The following is a 23,553-nucleotide window of genomic DNA, read 5'->3' as shown; positions in this document are numbered from 1 at the left end:
AAGGGCTTTAACATTTTTAAAGGGTTGGAAAGAAGACAAAACTTGGAAGAATATGTGTGTGTACTTGCAAAGCCTTTAAAAGTTTATTATCTGTTTTTTTACGGAAAAAGTATGCTGGACCCTGTGGGACTAACTCAGTCATTTTTCAGGTTAACAAAATTGTTTGTATGTTAAAATGTAAAATGTGTTTGATGACATCTTCTCTCATCCCTTTAGGCCATGAACATTGTCACATCAGTGCTGCTGCTTTATGCCAAAGAGGAGGAAGCTTTCTGGTTGCTGGTGGCTTTGTGTGAACGCATGCTTCCTGATTACTACAACACCAGGGTGGTTGGTATGTGAGGATGCAGTTAACATTTTAACCCTTATCTCATCAGGAAAATGTTTCTAGAGCCGGGATACCAGCTGGAACCCCATTTCCAGTCACCGTTGGTCAAAAGAGTTTCAGACTACTGCAGCTTTCTAAGATGCAAACGAGAGGGCTTGAATCAATATAGATTATACACAAAGGAGCCCCATGGACCTTCTCCCCATGGAGAGAATACACGTGTCTCACTCTTTTAGAAAACACTCAATGTGGGTGTCAGTCTGTGCCATGTGAGAGCTACACCAAGCACACAGATCATCAACCCAAAAAGGTTTAACAATTCTTTCATGAAGAGCATGGAATCTATGGAAAGCAGAAGTATTCAAAAAAGGAGTGGGCAGAATAGCATATAAAAATGTATCCAGAGCTCAGTTTCCAAGGTATTTTTCAGAACTGGTTTCATTGCAAAGCAAACAACGGTGGTGAGCATTTAAACAAATTATTGGCATTTCTCCTTATAATCCCCTCCGGTGTTAGACATTCATTTTAGCGGGATAAGCTTTTCATTGCTAGTGTAGCAAAAGGTATGCTGTATGCTCCCCTCTTGTGTTCTGTTTTCATTTCTAAACTTTTGCACACTAATTTGACTCATTGGAAATACTCTCCAGAAATGTCTACAGCTGGAATGCTTTTAAATTGAAAAAACAATTGTTCAGAGAAATGATTCCTATGTGGGGACCATGCATCCAGAAGAGCGATTTTTTTTTTTTTTAAAGAGTTTGCCAAGAAATGAAGCTACTTAGATATACATTTCATGCCTAACCGAACATCATGTTGCCAACAAAAAAAGAAATTGTGTGCCAGGAGAGTTTTGTAAATTGACCTTTTCAACAGCCTTTAGAGTTCTCATGTTATTGCTCTTTTATGGTAAAGAAGCAGGAGAGGAAGACCCCAGAAAGAGAGGATGTAGCCAGAACTCATCTGGTGACTTGGCTGTGCTGACACCTTGGTCTAGTAACATAGTAATTAGAGTTCTGTCTCAGCAGCAGTTGTGGACTGGATTATTTTCGTCAAGCCATTGGGTTGGGTTCATTAGTGAGAAGGTGCAGTTGGTTGACACATGGCCTTTTGCATCCACCTCCACTGCAGGTGCCCTGGTGGACCAGGGTGTCTTCGAGGAACTTGCCCGGGACTATGTCCCACAGCTGTATGACTGCATGCAGGACCTGGGTGTGATTTCTACCATCTCCCTGTCCTGGTTCCTCACACTGTTTCTCAGCGTGATGCCCTTTGAGAGTGCAGTTGTGGTTGTCGACTGTTTCTTCTATGAAGGAATCAAAGTGATATTCCAGTTGGCCCTGGCTGTGCTGGACGCAAATGTGGACAAACTTTTGAACTGCAAGGACGATGGGGAGGCCATGACCGTTTTGGGAAGGTATTTCTCACTTTGAAAACTACCTTTGGGTTTTCTTCCCTGTCCTTTTTTTTTTGTTGTTGTTGTTGTTGTTTTGGCTGTGCCACGCAGCATGCGGGATCTTAGTTCCCCCACCAGGGATCGAACCCAGGCCCCCTGCATTGGAAGCACGGAGTCTTAACCACTGGACCGCCAGGGAAGTCCTCTTCCCTGTACTTTCCATGTATCTTTTTCCTTGGTTTCACGAGTCTTAATTGGCCTGATGGTAATCATAATGCCCACTTTTCTCTGTGGCTGAGGATTTCTTTTCATATGCTTTGTCTTTAGAAGTGAAGGCAATCAACTCTACTTCAATTTAAAAAATAATACAATTTTTAAAAAAAGAAGTGAAGGAAATTTTATTCTGCTCTTAGGGAAATTTTAGTCTTTTGTTCTGATATGCAGAGTTTGCAGCAAATGGGTGGACAGGTGTAAAGGGTTTCGCCTCCCAGTGACGCCAGATTCAATTCTTCTTCCAGGTATTTGGACAGTGTGACCAATAAGGACAGCACGCTGCCCCCCATCCCTCATCTCCACTCCCTGCTCAGTGAGGATGTGGAGCCCTATCCTGAGGTCGACATCTTCAGACTCATCAGAACTTCCTATGAGGTAGGTCACGTTCCCTGCCCGAGCATCACAGCACTCTGAGTGCTGAGCCCGAGGGGCTTGGCTGGACGTATGCCACAGCTTCCATTGCTAACCCAGGGGCGTCCCTGCTTCCCTCCGCCTTCTGAGAACTAGTTGCCGAAGCAAGCAGCTCCCTGCCAGCTGACAGCTTCGAGCTCCAGAGATGGACACTGAATGGATCTAATACCACAGAGCAATTGGCATGACTGGCTCAGGCCCTCCGGTTCTTGGCTTTGCCCGCCCCGAAGCCTGATCGAGTAGCAGCTCCTATTCAACTCTGGGTGGGTTGAGGAGGGACTGTTGAAAGCAAGCGTGGGGAGGTTGGCCTGCACAAATCAGCTCAGTTCCCATGCTCATGCCAAGTCCTTAGGTCTTCTGGGAAGTACACAAGCCAATCCTCTTACGTCCAAGACACATAGAATACTCTACACCATCCTAGAGAAGAACCAGAGTCGTAGGATTCCTCTAAAATCGCTTGGCCTGGGTGTGGGAGGGTGCCTCCTGGTCCGTGATGACCCCAGATGTGGTCCTGAATCCCGTAAAAGAACTAACGAGCGTCTAGAGGTGAAGGAACCACAGTCCTGTGTACCACATAGCACTTGGGGTTTGTGGCGCCCCCCAGGACTCAGTGCCCATAACATCTCACGATTTGTTCATTTCCTGATCATTAAGAAAGAGCATGAATGTTCCGCTCAGCACACTAGGCCCTCTCCTGATGTTTTGGGATCGTATGACTGGCGATTGTCAGCATTTCAATTAGCAACAGCCTGGATACGGGAGAAATGGTGAGGAAAATCTCTCCTACAGAGAGCCGAAAATTTGGTGCTTTTAAAAAAATCGGCATGGATCCAGACATCTTTTCAGAAATGTGTGTCCTTAACTCAAAATGGGAGAAAGACTGGTAATTTATTATTTCAGAAAATTTTCATTGACACTCCATATACATTGAAAACAAAACATTTTTGGTATGTTTTAGAATCATAAAAGTAATACAGGTTTATTGTAAAAAAATGTAGAAACTTTAGAAAAATACGAAAGAAAAAACTATATCCTGTGAGCATCTCACCATATTTCCCTCAAGTATGGGTTGTTGTTTTTTTTTTGTTTTTTTTAAAAATTTATTTTAATTAATTAATTTATTTATTTTTGGCTGTGTTGGGTCTTTGTTGCTGCACGCGGGCTTTCTCTAGTTGTGGCGAGCAGGGGCTACTCTTCGTTGCGGTGAGCGGGCTTCTCATTGTGGTGTCTTCTCTTGTTGCGGAGCATGGGCTCTAGGCGCGCGGGCTTCAGTAGTTGCGGCACACAGGCTCAGTAGTTGTGGTGCACGGGCTTAGTTGCTCCGTGGCATGTGGGATCTTCCCGGACCAGGGCTCGAACGCATGTCCTCTGCATTGGCAGGCGGATTCTAAACCACTGCGCCACCAGGGAAGTCCTCAAATATGTTTTTATTTTTTGCAACTTACACTTAAAAAATAAGTTTATACTAAAAAGTGTTTTGTACCATTCCATTTTTTACTTAAAATATATCACGAGCATTCTCTGATATTTAATATATTGTTTGCAGGTTTTCATAGATTCTTAATAGTCTGCTTTAATGAGGTGCCAAAAGTTATTTAGCTGATCCCTTTTTGTTAGACATTTATTTTGGTTGCTTCCAAATTTTCAGTACCATATGGCAAATTTGTATGGTATTATTATGTATTTACATAGTATATAATATGTATGATATTATATATTATATGATAAACTAGTGCATAAATAATACATCTCTGAATTTTTTCTTAGAGTCCATTCTTAGGAATAGATTTATAGTAGTAGATCAAAAAGTATGAATTATTTCCAAGCTCCTGGCACACAGTCCAATTTCTTTAAAAATTGTCCCAATTTATATTTCCACTAGTAGAGATTAAGGATGGCTGTCACTTCACTCTTTCCAAAACTGGTTATTATCATAATGCATTTTTTTAAAAATCATTGCCCCAGGACTTTTGGGTTGTCCTCCGTCAGAAATTTTGGATGATTATTTTTCCAGAAAAAGAGCCATGTGACTGAAGGCAATAATTATTATAGCTGTGGGTTGTTTTTCTAAAGGCATCCCCTGAAACCTTTATTTTAAAGAGAATTCTAGACCAAAGTAATAAAGCTTGGTATATGGAAACTCAGCTTTGTTCTTGATAGCAGATAAGCTGAGGTCTTGCTGAGGTCAGCACTTGGCCCATTTTTAATAGGAAAGAGAGGAGAATGGAGACAAGACCAGGGCTGGTCTCCATTTCCATCCTGTCTGCCTGGTCCCTAATGGTGACTCTTAGGCTGCCAAATATCCTATCACAGGACACAGCAGCAGTTTCCTTCCTCTGCCTGGGAAGACAACCCCGTTTATTTATAGCAATGCCTACGTTACCTGGCCTTTCAATACATGATGATTGGTTTTTTGTTTTCTCTTCTCTGCTTAGTGTCACTGCCCTGCTCATAAGTTTCCATTGCCTTCCCAATGCCTTCTAGGCCATCCTAAAGAAAACACCACAAACTCTTGCCTTTCTTTTTTTTTTTCCACCTATTAGATTGATGGTCCTCAATTCTGCCTGTGCATTAAAACCACTTAAAAAAATTTTTTTAAGCCAAGCTTTTAAAAATATACATTCCTAGGCTCCATTCTAGACCAGTCAGCTTTGTACCTCTGGTATGAGGCCTAAGAATAAATATTTTTTTAAAGTTCCCAGGTGATTCTAGAGCCTGGTGAGGGTTAAGAATCACTGCCCTAGATGCAGAATGGGGCCACTAGACACAGAGGCCCATTATAACCTGGTTATACGGCACAACACTGGTGTTCTGAAGCAGGCGACTCATTGCTTTCTGTGCTTCAGGATAATTAGTCAGGAAAATAGAAAAGTAGGAAAAATACCGAAAGCACATTCAGCCTTGAGATCCCTAGGTTGATGCCAGTTGATCAGCTTTCTCCTGATAAGTAGAGATGGTAACTTGATTCATAAAGGCCTTGCTCACTGTGAAGTTCTACCGAGCCCCTCCTGGAAGGAAAGGTATGGACAGTCTGAGAGACAGTTTTCTTCTGTGTGCACCCCGTGTGCAGTTTTGTTAGATACACAGACATAGAAGACAAAGTCCCGGCCTTCAGGTTCACCCATAGACTGAGATGAGCTTCCTGGAAGGCACGGGGCACTTTAATAAAAGACCTTCCAGCAGACACATGACCACCACAGTTTCTTCACATTCAAGACGACTTGCCCAGGGCATCTGTGAAATGTTAAGCGGGGAAAGGAGGTGGCTGATAAAACACAAGGAGGAGTTTGTGCAGAAGGACAGACAGTTTTAAAAGTTCAGAATAAAGTGTCAGCTCCTTAAGGGTGATGATAACAGCTGTCACTCAAGGAGAACCCACCTCGTGTGGGACAGGTGCCGGGTGCTTCACAGCCCCACCAGGTACACGATAACACATTTTAAGGTGAAAATTTAACTTGAGAGAGGTAGAACTAGTTTTCCCAAGGCACACAATTAGGAAGTGGCAGTCAGGAGCCAAATAAGAGCTCCCCAGCATTAAAGCCAGAGCCAAGGGGGTTTGTCTGGATAGAACGGAGATGGACTTGTAGATGTACGTACGGACGGGAGTTCAATTGGTCCAGGAGAGGCTGGTTAGTGGAGAGTCTGAAAACCACCAATTGATTTGCAAGGCACCCAAGAGCCACTGGAAACTGAGGGGAGTTTTTCTTCAAGTACATTATTTCTCAAGCTCCCTGTGCAATAAATTAGAGTGGGGAGAGCTGAAGGAATAGACTAGCGAGGGAGATACTACAGTTTGCCATAGTTACCTTATGTGACAATGGCTTTTCTAGCCCTTTCTGCTTGGCAAAGACCTCCAATGACATAGTTCCCCTGAGACACATAAATTTAGTTACAAAATATGGGCCTGCTCTCTGACAGAGTTATGAAGGTGTCCCGTGGGTATGAATATTGCGGTGAGTGGAGACTTCTTTAAGATCAGAGGGCCTTAGAGGGCAGCCCATTCAGCGAACATGGGGCTCCAACAAGCAAGGTCCTCACACTGACTTCATATCCTGGTCCCCTTCTGTCTTCTCCTTCCTCTTCCTCCTCCTCTTTCCTCCTCCCAACTATCTGTTCCCCCCACGCCACCCCGGCACACAAGGACACATGTACAGACAAGTGCCGTCACCACAGAAGGCAGGGCAGAGTCTGGGGGAATCGCTCCTTCAGCTGTACTGGAGAATCTCTCTGCCATCTTGGTCTCAGCCTCCTATAACTTTATGCTGATTTCTGTAAATCCAAAGACCCACATTCCACCCGTTTCTCCACTCTGTCCCCTCAATCTTCCAAGGCAGAGCCTCACTCTCTGCCTTGGGCATTTGGAGATTTTCTGATACAGAAAAAGACTCTCAAATGTGAGTCTCCTTTCATACCCATATTCGTGAGATAGCTCAGTCCTCTGGCTAACAACAGTGAACCCCATACTATATACTGGGAAAATAAGGGCTCCACAAACTAAGAAACATATTAAAGGCAACTTTGGCATAATTTCCGTGACCTAGTCTTATTTAAAAACAGAAATGAACCATAGAGTCTGGATATTAGAAATGACACTTTCTTTTTGTTTCAATAAGTCTTGCTGTGATGGGCAGATTTGTTCAGGTCACTCCATGGACCTATGGCCTAAACTAAGATTTTTTTTTTTTAAGCTTCAGCATTTAAATATTTCTAAGTCCCCTTGAGGATTTAGAAAGGAGGGGCCTATTGCACTTGATGGAGCCCTTGTGGTCTCTTTATCTGTCTGTATCTGTATCTGTCTGTATCTGTCTTCCATCATCCCCGTCTTCCCAACAACGCAAGGGGAAGCTTTGGAGGATGAAGGAGATCACAGAGATGCTGTCCAGCATGGGGGGGAGAACTCTTGTCCCACCCAGGAGTGATGCTGGGGGTGGGAGAGCCCACGGAACAGAAACTGGGAAATTGGGATAGACTTGTCTCCACCTCATTCTTTTATCTGACTTTTTCCTCGTCCTCAGTCTGTCGGGGGAGAAAGGGAACATTGCACGCAGGGCAGGTGAGATGGTACAAAATGAAGGGCTACAAACCTATCTGTTAGTTGGTATCAGCAAGCAGGGGGGCAAAGCAGCACAAAAAGGACGTACCGCCTGCACTAATGGTCTCTCAGCTCATAAAAACATTAGGCATCAGATTGGAAAATGAGACACAGGCCACAGGAACATTCAGAGAAAAATTGAGTTGGAGAAGAGTTGGAAATGACGATGGATGATTTTACTGTTTAAGGAAGGGGAGCTTTTAGAAAATTAAAATAATCTTAGGCTCCCTCACACCCATCACCAAATTCTATTTGTTAGAAAGAGTATTGTTAAATTAGTGAATTCATTCTTTTGCTAGAACTGAAATTCCTCCGGCATTTCCCTTGTTTTGGGTGATGGAAATGCAGCCTCCAGGATCTACTGAGCCAACGTTTGTTTGCCCTATTTTTAGCATTTCATTCTGTCAGAGCCCCTCCAAAAAGGTGGGTGGTGGAGGAGAGGAGACCACAACCCAGTCCTCCTCATTACCCATTTTCCTTTAGAAATCCTCCGGAAATAACTAGGCAGGAACTTGGAGTTTAGGGTTTCCTTTCAGGTTGGGACCATTTGCTCCAGATGGAAGGGCCATTGTATGTATTCCATTGTGTTCTGTGTTCTACTGTGGCCAGTCCCTGGTCCTGCCTAGCAAACTGCAGGGTCCATTTCTAGTCAAGGAACAGACGTTAATTAAATATAAAACATACCGGGCTTTTTGAAGGTCAGGCTTGGGGGGAAATAACTCTTTCTTTACCAATCTGTGAGGATCACCAAGCCAATGTTTACTATGAGTTGCTATTACCAGTACTTTATATTAATATATCTTTATCTCTAATGGCAATTCTGCAAGGACAGCTTTGGGGCCTCATTTTACAGAGGAAGAAACTGGGAGTCCGAAGACTTGACTGAATTGCCCAGAGTCACACAGCTAATTAGTGAAGGAACAAGAATTTGAATCAAATTTTGTCTTGCTCCAAAATTTATGTTCTTTTCTACCCAGAGATAAGGAAAAACCTATTAGCCACTAGAACAGTAGGTGGTGGAGTTATAAAGCCAATGACTGGGCCTCAAATTGCAGCGCAGCCCCTGTGGGATGCTGGGTAGCTTATAGAACCTCTCTGAACCTCGGTTTTCCCATCTGTTAAATGGGAGTAACAGTAGCAACTCATAAGGTTATTGTAAGGAGCCAATTACATGGCCTTTTAATGTCCCTGCCAGTTGTAGTGCAAGAAAATTTAGTTGCCTTCTGTCTCACAGCTAATGTTTTTTTGTTGATCAAAGGCATACTATAGCCTGGTTTGAAGTAAATCCAGTCTTCCATCTTCAGCATGCACTTTGCAGTGGATGCTTTCCACTCTTCTGTTAGGATCAAAAGAGTTACCTTTCCTGGGAGTTTAAATCCCATCCAAGGATTTAACCCAGAGTGAATTAAATATGGTATTTTTCATCACTAGTGGCAACTCCTACTAACAACTTTTGAATTCTGGCTTCTAAGTGGCAGTAAATACTGCGTCTTTCTATATAATGGAGAGGATTCTGGTCTTTAGAAGATGCTTCTCTGGAGATGAGAAAATTCTTGCATAAACCCTGCGTTTGTTAGGTCAAGACCCTCCCACCACATAAGTGGTGAAAGTTCCACTGGCCAGGCTCCAAAATGTCAGTGTACGCTCTTGTCTTAATTATCGGAAAAGAACGCCTGAGTCAAAACTCAGTTCTCTTTCAAAACAGAGGGAAAGTATTGAATAGATAGAAATAGAAAGCACTAGAAAGGTGGGGTTTTTCGCTGTTAACCCCAATTTGGGGAAATTATAAATTATATAGTTCAGAGTCCACCATGTGGAATAACCTATAGAGAGATGCCGTTTCTGGGGTTGTCAGATAAGATACAGGACTGACATGGCCTGGGACGTACTTACAGTAAACAATTACTCTTGTTTATCTGAATCAACAATTTAACTGGGCATCCTGTATCTCCTGTATTTTATTTTCTGAATCTGGCAACCCAAGGCCTTTATTGAGTACCAGCTGTGCTCCGTAGCACGTCAGGGAGGTGACCCCTGGGGAGTCTCCCAGGGGTGGGGCTCTGAGTGCGAATGCTAGAATCAGACAGCCTGTATTCAAACTGGGCTTCACCACCACGGCTCCGGACACCCGGGCAAGTTAATGCCTAGGTAATGATTTTTGTTAAACTTCCGTTCCCTCATCTCTGAAATGGAGATAAGAAGAGCACTTACTTCCTGGAATTATCCTGAGGATTCAGTGTGTCCGGCAAATACGTGTTCAGCGCTTGCTGTGAATCAGCACCTGTCCTCCACTCTGGAGGACACAGTCTCTGCCCTCACAGTAAGGGGTGAGAGGTATGGTGAATTCAAGTAAGAAAGAACACAGCCAGGGCTTCCCTGGTGGCGCAGTGGTTGAGAATCTGCCTGCCAATGCAGGGTATACGGGTTCGAGCCCTGGTCTGGGAAGATCCCACATGCCACGGAGCAACTAGGCCCGTGAGCCACAACTACTGAGCCTGCGCGTCTGGAGCCTGTGCTCTGCAACAAGAGAGGCCGCGACAGTGAGAGGCCCACGCACCTCGATGAAGAGTGGCCCCCGCTTGCCGCAACTAGAGAAAACCCTCGCATAGAAACGAAGACCCAGCACAGCCAAAAATAAAATTAATTAATTAATTAATTTTAAAAAAAATTAGAAAGAACACAGCCAGGTAAAAAAGGTGGGGATATGCTGTTTCTCTGAGGTTTGTGTGTCTGGTGAAGGGACATTCAGCAGAGACACAAATGACATGGGGGAGCCAATGCATTGTATCTGAGGGAAGCAATTTCCAGGCAGAGGAGGGGCCGGTGCAGAAGCCCCCACTGGCGATGGAGCCACCGTGACGTGCTTGAGGAGCAGCAAGGTGACTGAGGGGGTGAGAAAAGGGTGGTGGCAGGTGATCAGAGAAGCAGCTGTGGGAGGGAGGGAGAGGGTGTAGGGCTTGGAGGCCTTGGTAAGACTTGGAATTTGACCCCAAGTGAGCTGTGAAACCGCTGGAGTTGTGAGCAAGGGAGTAGTACCATGTCTCAGGATTTAGAAGGACCACTCTTGCTTGTAAGGGGAAAATAAAGGGGGGCAGTGCCTCAAAGATCAGTTTCGAGGCTATTGTAAGGCAGCAGTGGCTTGGATCAAGGTGGTAACAGTGAAGGCGGCGAACAGTGACAGGGAATCTCTAGGCAGTAGGTGTGTAGAGGTCTGAAGGCTGAGCCCCGGGGCTCCCCAGGGTTTCGAGATGGAGAGGGTGTGCAAAGGAGACAGAAAAGGAGTAGCCAGTGAGGCATAAACAGAACCAGGAGAAAGGAATTAAATGATGGAGAAATGTCTATTTAGGTCTTCCGCCCATTTTTTGGATTGGGTTGTTTGTTTTTTTAAACAGTGAGCTGCATGAGCTGTTTGTATATTTTGGAGATTAAGCCTTTGTTAGTTGCTTCATTTGCAAATATTTTCTCCCATTCTGAGGATTGTCTTTTCGTCTTGTTTATGGTTTCCTTGGCTGTGCAAAAGCTTTTAAGTTCAATTAGGTCCCATTTGCTTATTTTTGTTTTTATTTTCATTACTCTAGGTGGTGGGTCAAAAAAAGATCTTGCTGTGATTTATGTCAAAGAGTGTTTTTCCTATGTTTTCCTCTGAGGGTTTTATACTGTCTGGCCTTACATTTAGGTCTTTAATCCATTTTGAGTTTATTTTTGTGTTTGGTATTAGGGAGTGTTCTAATTTCATTCTTTTACATGTAGCTGTCCAGTTTTCCCAGCACCACTTATTGAAGAGACTGTCTTTTCTCCATTGTATACTCTTGCTTCCTTTGTCATAGATTAGGTGACCATAGGTGCGTGGGTTTATCTCTGGGCTTTCTCTCCTGTTCCATTGATCTGTATGTCTGTTTTTATGCCAGTACCATACTGTCTTGATTACTGTAGCTTTGTAGTATAGCAATCTACAGATTCAATGCAATCCCTATCAAATTACCAATGGCATTTTCCACAGAATTAGAACAAAACATGTTACAATTTGTATGGAAATACAAAAGACCCCAAATAGCCAAAACAATCTTGAGAAAGAAAAACAGAGCTGGAAGAGTCAGGTCCCCTGACTTCAGAGATTTGTCTTTTTTCATTTGGCATAATTTCTTTGAGGTTCATCCAAGTTATTGTCTACGTCAGTAGTTGTTTTCTTTTTTTTCATTTCTGTGTAGTATTCCATGGTATGGAATGTACAAAGGCACTCTTTAAACCTTCTGTTTAACACACCCATGTGACCGTTTTCCAGATCAATGCCACACCCCAAAAGTGCCCTTTGTGTCCCCTTCCTGTCACTATCCATCTAACCAAGGTTAATAATTCTCCTGACTTTTAGCACCATAGATTTTGTTTTTGAACTTCACATAAATGGAATTATACAGAATGTGCTCTTTTGGTTCTGGTTTATTGTGCTCAGCATTATGATTGTGAGATTTGTCCAAATTGTTCCTTTTCATGGCTGCATTGTAACCCATGGTGTGATAATACCACAATGCTACTGTTAATGAGCATTTGAGTGGTTCTTGCTTTTGGCTAATAGTGGCACTATGAATAGTCTACTCTATGTCCTTTGTTAAAAATATACACACCTTTCTTTTGGGTATATACTTAGGGAGGAATTTCTGGGTCATAGGTATGTATCAGATTTAGTAGATGCTGCTAGATAGATTTCCAAAATGGTTGTACCAGTTGATGCTCTGAGCAACAGCATGTGAGAGTTTTGGTTGCACCATGCCCTTGCCAACACTTGATATTGTCTGTCAGCTTTTCCTTTTTCCTTTAAATGTCTTTAACCATTGCAGCATTGCTTCTATGAGTTAAGCTTCATGCTTTATGCAGAATTTCTTTGTTTTTCTTTTGTACCACTAAGAGAGATAAAACCTTATATATTCTTTCTCTGCCTTCAGATTGGAAGACTTGTTTTGCTTTTGAAATTTAGTTCAACAAACATTCAGGCAATGCTAGGCATCTTGATTTTAAAAAGGTTGCTAGCCCTCAGTGTCTGCCAATGAGAGACAAATGCTACTGAACTAGAGATCAGGACAGGAAGCCTCACTCCAACATTTCCTACAACCTCCCAATTTAATAGTTAGCCTTATATACTTCCTTTCTTCCTGCCAAGAAAGTTCTTCCTTTAAAGCATTATTTCATCCACAAAGGGCCCTTGTAGCCTTATTTAACCCTCTCCTTCCCCATGAACTGTTGATTTGAGGAAGACTCGTGTGGCTTTGAAATTTGGTTCAAATGTTAAGAAGCATGAGACTTTTCTGTTAGTTATTTATGGTTGTTTAATGGCTTCAAAATAAACAAAGGCCATATAGTAAATAAAGGTATAGTCTAGGAGGCCTGTCATTTGGCAAGAAATTTCCCACGGGTATCAGGATTTATCTCCATCAGTCCTGCAGACATGATATCGAGTGCTTTAGCAGATTTCTCGAAATACCAATGTTGTTTTTTTCCAGAAATTTGGAACTATCCGGGCGGATTTGATTGAGCAGATGAGATTCAAACAGAGACTGAAGGTGATCCAGACACTGGAGGATACTACAAAACGGAACGTGGTGAGTCTTTTGAGAAATGGCATGTGACCTTCTTTCTCCATCCTTCCTTACACTCCTACCAACTCAAATTCCTGCTTGACAGACTGAAGATGATTTAAAACAAGAAAATCAGGAAGTTTCCCATTATGACATTTTTGAGTTTGTGAAATTCATTGTGTTTATTCTTCTTATAGGTACGAACCATTGTGACAGAAACTTCCTTTACCATTGATGAGCTAGAAGAACTTTATGCTCTTTTCAAAGTGAGTTTCAAACAAAATTCATGTACATTCAGGGGAAAAAGGAGTTCACTTTAATAACTGAGTTCGTTCTAGATTTTTCTGTTAAATTGTGAAGGGATAGCATGAGTGTCAACATGCATAAATAGGAAGATAGAGCTGAGAGTGTAAAAATAGAGTACTTAATATGAAAAATAAAGATATAACTCATTTAAATGGATGTTTTAGCTTTCTTCCACTCCATATAATATTTTAGCTGTTTCCTTGGTCTTAAGAAAATAGGGCATTACTTTATAATTCTCATTGGAATGATGGCAATCAAGTTTAAATTCTTCCTGAAACTCTTGTAAATTGCAATTTCCTATATTAATCTATATTAAAGCACTCTTAAAAAGAGATATGTAGCTAGAATAAGAATAAAGCTACTCAAATGTCTAAGGAAAAGCTTAGTTGTTAAATTTCTGCAATTTTCCTTTCTAAGTCAGCCCATACCAATCTTGATCCTCAATGAGAAAATATTATGTCAGTAAATAAAGCAGTATAGAATGGCTTTTCTTCCAGAAAAAATACTTTTGTCATAACTGTCATTACCAACATGGTAAAAATGCAGCAATTGCCAAGAAAAAAGTTTTAAAAGATGCCTTTTATGCGGGTACTGATTTTATCACAATCTTTAATTGGCTAGCTTCTTGTGTATAGAGCCTTTTACTTCCAGAACTCAGGAAGACGGTCGAGGACTGCAAATGTATTACAGGAACAAACATAAAGGGACAAACATAAAGATCTGAGTTGCACACTAATAGATCTCAGGACCAGAGAATGTGAGAGCTGGGAATATCTTTGCAAATGTTCCCGCTTGCCTCTTAGCTACTGGAGGCACCACTGTTTTATTTCCTTTTGTCTCACTGGTGCCTAGTTTAGTGTCTCTCCCCACTAGGTGTTCCAAACATGTGTGTTGAATACATAGGTGAATTAGTGATCAGTTTTCCATCTAGTATCATCTCTGCGTGCTTCTGGGACGGGCAGAGAGAGGTTGATGGCTTTGTGCAGCCCAGCAGCGTGACCAACAGAGTGGACCACTGCGTCCCCACCAGGCTGCGTTCAGCACTTGACGGCGAAGTGTCTAGCCTGTGCCATCTCATTTGTGTTTTATTCAGACACGTAAAGCGCAGTAGCTAATTGCTCCGCGTACGTTGGTTTTCCGTAAGGAGGGAGTCCCTCTTCGTTTCGTTAAGCAAAAACTACAGTGATCCAACTTGGATCAAAACAAGAAGATACAATGAGCCAGTTGAGATCATATTTTCAAAGGATACTGAGGACTGGAAGAAATCTGCTTCACAGGGTGGTGCCGGTAGGACCAGGATTGGGGGTAACTGAACGGAAGCGGGAGTAGGCGGCAAGACCACGCACAGATAATGGGAAGCGCTATGACCTTATAAAGAGGAGGCTGACTCTGGAGCACACCCGGAAAAGGAAGACCAGGGCTGGTGGTGCAGAAGTCCAAGATCCGGAGATCACTGAAGACACAGAGGCAGGGGTGCCCTTGTCTTCTTACCCGGGCACCCCTGCACTCTCTGGTCTATGCACCTCCAGGTACCAGGTGTGTCATTTGTACGCCGAGGATATTGCCTGAAGAAAGCTTTCTTTACACTCCAAAACCCTGCTCTAAGGGTGTGTTGACAAACACGAGTTCCCCAAGTCTGCTGAGCGCCCCAAGAGAGAACCCGAGATCCTTGGCTGGTGTCAGGGATGGGAAGGATTCTCAGATACTGTGGAACCCAAGACAAAGACTTCAGTTACCGAGTCTTCCTTGAGTCTTTTGAAGACTTTCATTGGCTTTAATTCATCTGAACGAACGTTTATGGAGGCATTACTGTGTCAGACACGCTGCCAGACTCTTAGTCCTTTATAAAGCCAATTTCTGGGGGGGTTCCTTCGGATACAAAGGAAAGAGACAACATTTGTCTTCCACGGAGCTTTCTGCCTTGGGCTTTGGGCTTAAACTTGGTAGAAAAAGGTGAAAGGTTACCACCCTGAGGCAGATTTGATGGAAAATGTGGTTCAGGGCCCCTATGCCTTAGTTTCTCTTGAACTCCTTCTAAATTAGTCCTGTTTCAATCTCGGGTCCCTAGTGCCCAAATGATGGAGTAGGGGGTCTCATCAAAGAAGAGGGTCATGGTCTGCATGGCTTGTCGTTTCCTGAAGGTTGTGAGCACGGTGAAAGTGCCTGCACCACATTCAGGCCTGGTTCCAGAGGAACGTGAGCGCTTTAGTTAGGAGGAAGTGCTTTGGGTAACCTTCATCCACCGACGAAGCTCTGGTAAAGAGGACCCTTCCTGGGGATGTATCACCAACACCGTCCCACCCAGAGGGCTGCTGGGCGTCACTTCAGAGCACAGCTCAACCTGTGCAGTCCCTCGGACCCTCCTCTCCCTGACGTCACCACCATCACCACTCCTCCCAAGCCCACCCCCATCTCCACCCGAAGCCTGGTGGACCTGACACACTTCCTTTATTCTCCCGAGGCTGCCCTGCAGGAACCTCTCTCTTGCCTACTCTCGCTCCGCTCTTTTTGGGGTTATTAGCTACAGTTCCCAGTAAACAGTGAGGACAAAGACATTGGTCCTCTTTGCTCCGTTCTAAGTGAGAACAACACTGAAGTACTACGCACTCACCACTGACTTTCCCTTCTCAGAACCCCTAGGCAGGGGGAGGGGGAGATCTGTTTTGTAAGTGCCTTTTTGCTATTGCAATATTTATACATGCTTATAATGAAATAGTACAACAGAGAATAAAGTAAAAAGTAAAGTCTCCCTCTGGATGCCCCTCCCGTCTCCCCAGGCTACCATTCTGTGCTAACTGTAAATGTCTCCATACAGGGGAGCTGGGGTGTTCTTCCTGGCCTTTCTGTTAGCTGTTTTCTCTTTGCGGTCTTCCTAGAATGGGCGTATATTTCTACCAGAATCAGTATGACCTCATGAATAAAGAGGCAGCCTTCTTTCCAAGGACAGAAACAAGAAGCCTTTTGTTGGATCTCTGTACTCCTCACCCTAGTGGTTCCTACTCATAATTTTCCTGGAGCTATTTTCAGATGCGTGAAACAGGAGGACCGCACACTTGTAGCCTGACTACTGGATGACTAGGATGATATTAATGTGATTTTGATGACCAGGAAGCAGGGGGTTTACAGGACACTAAACTAGGAGTTTGGAGACCCAAAATCGCATGATGATTCTGCTTTGACTAACTGGTTAGATGACCCTGCGGGAGCTACTTACCCTCTGGGCTGTACCATCCTCACTGAGGACACAAGGTGATCAGATTGCCTGAATTACAGATCCTTTTTTCAGGTTAACATTCTATGTATTTCTTTTAAATTAAAAAAAAAAAAATTTGTTTTTATGGGAGTTACTTCGTAAAATGCTTGTGTGTGGGGGGACGGGCGTGGGGAGAAGAAAATGGGGAGGGGGAGGGTTTTCTTTCTTTTCTCACCTACGCCAGTAATTGAACCGGGTTTTCATGCCAGATGTAAACGCAGAGATGGTTGCCATGGAGTTTGTGGGGAGCGGGGTCAAGTGGAGATATATGTAGAAGAGAAGCCGAGGGGCCCTGGGACCAGACCGCTGCCCCCCACCCCCAGGAGATGCACACGGGTGACCTAAAGCCTTTTTCCAAATTTGAGGGAGGGCCTTTCTTCTTGGTATTTGCTGTGAGATGCAGTCCCCAGTAGTCCTCCTGTTCTTTGATTTTTCAGGCGGAACACCTAACCAGCTGCTACTGGGGTGGGAGCAGCAATGCCCTGGACCGGCACGACCCCAGCCTGCCCTACCTCGAGCAGTACCGCATCGACTTTGAGCAGTTCAAGGGCATGTTTGCTCTGCTCTTTCCCTGGGCCTGTGGAACTCACTCTGACGTGCTCGCCTCGCGCTTATTCCAGTTATTAGATGAAAATGGAGATTCTCTGATCAACTTCCGAGAGTTTGTCTCTGGACTGAGTAAGGACGTGATGTTATTGCATGAGTTGGGGCAGGGGGAGGGGGGAATAGGTCAGTAAGCACCGTGGTCCTCATGGTTCTCTGTGCCGCCCTCAGGACCACAGCCCCGCTCGCTTCAGAAGACAAGGTTTACAGGACAGAGAAGCACATTTTAAGGTTTGCAAGCTAACTGTAAAATTCGTTTTTAGTTAATGGATATATTATATGATTAAATTGTTACCTTCTACATTCGATAGTCCTCAGCACTAGTTAAAATACATTATCAGAGAGTTTGCAAGAATGCCAACTTAAACACGAACCACAAATCACAATAACTTTACAAGGGAAGGAATGTTTGGATGGATTTCTTTTCTTTGTCAAAAAATATATTTACAGTACATATGTTTCATAAAATTTTATAAAACATTTCATAATGTTTTTAATAAAGAGCTGAAAAAAAAAAAAATGCAACAGCCCCGCAGTCTAAATGGAAGTCTTTTCTCTCCATTTTGCGGGGAGGAAGGGCGTCCACCCTGAGAACACACACCCTCACCTCACAAGCAGCACGAGTTTCTGCCTGTCCGCCTCACTGTCTGACCTGTTTCCTGTCCTGTATTCCACTGGACTCTTGTTCCATTAATATTTGAGCAGAAAAGCTACATGGTGGTCAGGCTTGGCCCGCCCAGTACGAGGTTGTGGATATAGCAGGCATTGTGTCAGGCTGCCTGAATGAGATAAGAAGGAAGACTTCCTAAAATTCCAATTGTGCCACTCTGTGACCTTGGTCCATGCACTTGAACATGACCTGTGCCCACAAAAGATGAAGGCGTCAGACATAGAGCCAACGATGATTCCAACAGGTACCCTAAATCATTAAGAATGATGACTGCAGGCTTAAAGGCCAGAGAAAGCTGATGGTTGTTAAAAAAGCAAAGGGGTGGGCTTCCCTGGTGGCGCAGTGGTTGAGAATCTGCCTGCCAATGCAGGGGACACGGGTTCGAGCCCTGGTCTGGGAAGATCCCACATGCCGCGGAGCAACTGGGCCCGTGAGCCACAACTACTGAGCTCTGCGCGTCTGGAGCCTGTGCTCCGCAACAAGAGAGGCCGCGACAGTGAGAGGCCCGCGCACCGCGATGAAGAGTGGCCCCCGCTTGCCGCAACTAGAGAAAGCCCTCGCACAGAAACGAAGACCCAACACAGCTAAAAATAAATAAATAATAAAAATAAAGGAATTCCTTTAAAAAAAAAAAAAGCAAAGGGGTGTAGATAAGGTCCTCTTGATAAGTAAAAACTATTTGTATAAAGCACTCAGATATATCATTCAAAGGGGGTACATGGTGGAAACTAGCCTTTTTTAAGTGCAGGCTCTGTTGTGATGCTTTAGAACTTGTACTTTATCACTTAATCCAAACAACAGACCTTTGAGGGTAATAATAGTGTTGATGACTAACATTTATACAGCATTTACTCAGCCGGGCACTGCCCTCATGCTTCATGTGCATTTAATTTACCTAAAGCACACAACTACAAAGTTGGAGTTTGAACTCAGGCACCCGGGGAGCAGCGTTTGTGCAGTTACTATCAATATTATGCTTTATTACCTGTCTGCTTACTATTAATACCCCCATTGTCAGTTAAAGAGATGGAGGTTTAGAAAAGTTAAGCAACTTGCTGGAACATTCATTTTTAGCAAGTCAGTATACGTCTGTTATTGAACTGAAAAGCACAGTTAGTACGTACTGGGCCCAGGATTCAGATGAGGGCTGCTCTCATTACTCTGTGCTAAGGACAACAAATAGGATTTTTTTTGTTTTTTTAGGGAAGAAGGAGGCATTAATTTTTAATTACAAAAGTAACGTAAATACATTCTGCTTTTCAAAAAAGTGAACAAAATAAAATAAAGTAAAACAATCCAGACAAGGCTAAAGACCCTTTTGACCCTCTCCTGATCTTTTCTGCTCCAAAGTATCTATTATTATCACCTTGGTGTCTATCAAAAGGGAGATTTTTTTAAATTACCCTTGGACAAAAATAAGGAGGAGAAAAAAGAGACAGGTTCTGCATGTAGAAAGGGTTCTAGGAATTTTTGCCGTAAACATCTTTGCTGCAGCCAGTTTTGCTGCAAAGCTAATTGGCCATAAGGCCATTTTGCCATAAGAGATAAAAATAATTGGTTGACAGTTACGACACTAGAAAAAGATAACAAATCAGTTTTTATAAATCCTTCGACGAGCGCGGTCATGCTTCCCATTCGTCAAAACCAAAAGTTTACCAAGCTATGGCAAATATAAAAGAAGCAGCTACTAATTCACAACAGCCTTCGAGAACATTAACGACTGATTCTTTAGCTAATTTGGATACAATAGATTGTCCTCTCAGGCCGTCTTTACCAAATTTATCATGCAGTATTAGACGTTGTTGGCAAACGAAGAATCAAGCTCCTCCTATCCCCCCAAAAGGAAATGGTAATGTGATTCCTGATGGGTATAAGTTTCTTGAAAATGGTGAAAATTTTAACACAGTCTGGCTTAGATTAGCTCGCTGAAGGATTTGCAAAAATCGATATCTTATTTTCTAGTGTAAAGTAACCATCAACCAGTTATTTTTATCTTTTATGGCAAAATGGCCTTACGGCCAATTAGTTGTGATGCAGATCTGCTTCTAGCAAAGATGTTCATAACGAAAATACCAGACACGTGTAGAAAGTGATAGGAATAAATATAGATATTTAATTTACTTAAGCCTAGTCAAACCCCAACAAGGTAAATACTCTTCAAAATCTTCCAAAAAGGAAAGAGGTTCGCAGTCCAAGACAGTGAAAACATTGGAGAAGAGTACTTAGGCTTCTTAAAAATGCAGTTGAGTTCTCTGAGCAAAGTAAACTCCACCCAGATTGCCGGGAGGGGTCTCAGAGGTGTAGTCAGTCATGCGGGTTGATTACAGCTATGGAGACAGACAAGTAGACTAGAAAAGAGAAATTCTGTTCAAGTCTTAAGAAACTAAAGAATGAATTCTGGAAGAGATGGATCAGTAATTTCAATGCTCATCTCCAGAAAGATCCCTCTAGAAATTAATGAACAGACCATCTCTATGGAATTAGAGATGAGGGATTACAATCGCAAGCCACAAATAAGCTGGACCTCCTTTCCCAGTGGTATTGCTGGAAGGCAGCATTTCTAAACATGCCATAGATGTCATGAGGCAGCTGGTCACTGGACAGATAACTCATTATAAACGGAAAGTTGGAGGGATATGGATGTTGGTGATTCAATGACTGGCTGAACCCTGCACCCAAAGCATGACGGTCAATGGAGAGTTCTCTAGTATGCTGGGCTTGGTATTTAACCTCTGTGATTGTTCCCTCATTTGCAAAATAGTTATTGTCAGGACTAAAAGAAACAATTCAAGTAAAGTTCCTACAACAGTGCCTGGCTCGAAAAGTGTTCGTTATCGTTGTCACTACAATTCCTGCTTATCCCCCTCTACCTGACTCAGTCAGGGATTTAAGCTATAAAGGGAGAGAAGCTACCACAACCAAATGTGTTGGCTACACAAAGTGAAGAGAGACAGCCATTGTGTTGGAGGACAAAAACAAGATTTAAAGAAATCAGAGGAGGAAATGATTGGCAAAAACAAACTGATAGGGATAAATCAGAAATCTTAAATTTTAAGAAATGACTGTAAAAGAACTGTCTGTCTGCATATATAGTATGGTGGTTTCAACCATGCGATCTAGGGTCAGACAAATCTGAGTTCAAATCCTGGGCCTGCCACTTGCTAGCTTATGACCTTGAACATTACGTAATATCAATAAGCCCGACTTTTCTCATCTGTAAAGTTGGGATAATAATTGTGACCATCTCGTAGAATTATTGTGAGAAGAAAGTGAAATGCATATGGAAAGTAGTTAACATAGGGTTTAACACAAAGTGAATGGTTCATAAATGTCTGTCATTATTTTCATGGTTAGTATTAGTCAGTGTGTAAGCATTTGGGGGTTTAGTTAACTATGTGGTCAATAAGAAACTCCAGAGTGAAAAGTATAAAGAGTTGAATGCAGACTTTTAGGCTAAGAGTCAAGAACAGTTCCACTATTCTCTGCAGTGGACGAGAGGCTTCTGGAACTCTCTGTCCGGAGGGTTATTGATGGACACATTAACACATAAGGTGAATGTGGGTGAGAATAGGGAAGAGTGTACAAACCATGTCGTATAAGAAAGTTGAAAAAACGTAGAGAGGTACAGCCTGGGGGACATAAAGTTGCCTTGAAAAGATAAGCTGGAGAGGAACAGGACAGCTGTCCTTAAAATCTGAAGGACTGCTGTAATGAAGACATAATAGACCTATTCTGTTTGACTTTAAAGAGGAAGGAAAAGGAATAGTTCTAAACCTTTTTTTGAGTTGTGATCTCTTTGAGATCTGATAAGGACTGTGGAGATCTTCCCAAAAAGTGACATCGGCACGTGGCCACATTTTACATTGTTTGTGGTTCATGGAATTTATGCACTTGAGCCTGCAGGTTAAGGGTCCTGACTAAAGTAAAAATGACAGGAGCCCTTTCAGTGTTTCTAGAACTCCCCAGTGAGATGAGATGCCTCTGGTTGTGATGAGTTTCCCGTCCCTGAGGAGGCTCAGACGTCTCTCTGACGTGGATGTGGATGTGTGAAGAGACCCCTACGTTAAGTGGGAGGCCGGACGAGACAACCCCTGGTGTCCCTGCCAACCAATCCAGATCCTGTGATTCCCCTTTTCCCAAATCTGATTAACCTTCAACTAGGTGCTCTGAGAACACGTATTTACAAAGGATTTTCTGATTCCTGAAATACGTATGGACTGTAAGGGAAAAGTAACAGGATTCTTTGGGTTGAAGCAATGGTGATATAATGGCGGCTAGGTTAGGCTAAATTGAACTGAAGAAATATTTAAGAGACCCCAAAAGCAACTAAAAAAGATTTCTAAAATGAGTAATTTGAAGCACTCTTAAACATGTATTGAGATTATTTCTGAACTCTAGCAAGTATTTAGGGTGTTGAGGCCCAGTCACCTGACTTTTCTTATCAATAACACTAGCTTAATTTGTGCCAGCCGCTATTCTAGGTGTTAACACCTTTAGTTCTCACATTTCATGGGCCCTGATATCAAGACCACTGGTAGTATCTTCTAATTTGTCATCCTGCGTCATAGAGGGGAAACTGAGGTATAAAGAGGTTCACTCTCCCAGGGGCACATAGGAAGTACAAAGCATTTGAAACCAGGTGTCCTGGTTCCAGAGCTTTCAACCCAAATACGTCCTGGCCAAACTCTTTGCCACACGACACCTGGGTTTCAATTTGTAAAAGTAGGTGCTTCAGAGGGACGCTGAGCCTGGGGGGGGATTGTAGCACACATGGTGCATTTCACATTGGTACTTATGTGACTTCTAGGTGCCGCGTGCCATGGGGACCTCACAGAGAAGCTCAAACTCCTGTACAAAATGCACGTCTTGCCTGGTAAGCGAGACACACAGAGTAGCACATATACCTGTGACTCTGGCCTGGCTTGAAGTCTTTTTTGGTGAGACCTGTTTGCCTTTTTTTTTGATGTACAAAATCACTCATTGGTCACTAAGAACAAACTGAACGATACTTTTTACATGAGTTCCTGAATCAGCAGGTGCTTGATTCAATGATCATTCACCTGTCTGAAGTGTGAGTTGCAGTAATAGAAAAGAGCAGGCTTCTGCAAGAGAACGGATAGCATTTGGTAACTCATGGGATTCTGAGTTGAGGGGGAGCGGTGTTACCACTGACAGAAACAGTGGGAAAGATGGTGAAGTTGTGAGTTCAGTTTTAAACAAGGATGGCCTCCAGCTGGAAATATCTAGCAAATACTAAAAAAGAAAGGGAGGGAGGGATGGAGGGAAAGAGAAACAGAGAGAGAGAGGAAGGAAGGAAGGGAGGGAAAAAGGGAAGAAGGAAAAAGGGAGGGAAGAGGAAGGGAGGAAGGAAGGGGGATTAGCTCTGAGGATACAGATAGGGTAAAACTATAGATTTGGGAATTATCACTATAGTGTACAATTTCCCAAAATTTGGTTCCTTAAAGCATCATTCCTTAGGATTTAGGAAAAGTCTCCAAAAAAGGCAAATGTGAAAGGGACACTTCAGTGTGGGGTTGTTATAAAGGAAGGTGGAGTTAGAACTGGAGGGAGACCCTCCCCCATAAGGGTTTTGAGGAGGTGGGCATTCAAGGCCCGCACCAGTGATGGGACCCCCCCACCCCAGCCCACCTTCG

The 23,553-nt window shown here is 43.1% G+C and overlaps 1 protein-coding gene across 2 annotated transcripts in view; it reads left to right on the top strand.

Moving 5' to 3' along the window:
- TBC1D9 (TBC1 domain family member 9) overlaps positions 1-23,553 on the top strand; it is a 110,967-nt gene that overhangs the window by 81,943 nt on the left and 5,471 nt on the right. The window contains exons 11-17 of one of the 2 annotated variants that reach the window (XM_068542536.1): positions 217-334; positions 1,457-1,742; positions 2,240-2,369; positions 12,993-13,091; positions 13,265-13,333; positions 17,064-17,304; positions 22,707-22,772. In XM_068542536.1, coding sequence (XP_068398637.1) covers positions 217-334; positions 1,457-1,742; positions 2,240-2,369; positions 12,993-13,091; positions 13,265-13,333; positions 17,064-17,304; positions 22,707-22,772 — 1,009 coding nt within the window. Of the gene's footprint in view, positions 1-216; positions 335-1,456; positions 1,743-2,239; positions 2,370-12,992; positions 13,092-13,264; positions 13,334-17,063; positions 17,305-17,400; positions 17,601-22,706; positions 22,773-23,553 lie in introns of those variants that run through there. The other variant, XM_068542538.1, reaches the window with a different exon arrangement.

This window comes from Eschrichtius robustus, chromosome 4 (genome assembly GCF_028021215.1).
Source record: "Eschrichtius robustus isolate mEscRob2 chromosome 4, mEscRob2.pri, whole genome shotgun sequence".
Classification (NCBI taxonomy): Eukaryota; Metazoa; Chordata; class Mammalia; order Artiodactyla; family Eschrichtiidae; genus Eschrichtius; species Eschrichtius robustus.
Note: the sequence above shows the minus strand (reverse complement) of the source record. Positions and strands in the feature narration are given on the sequence as shown.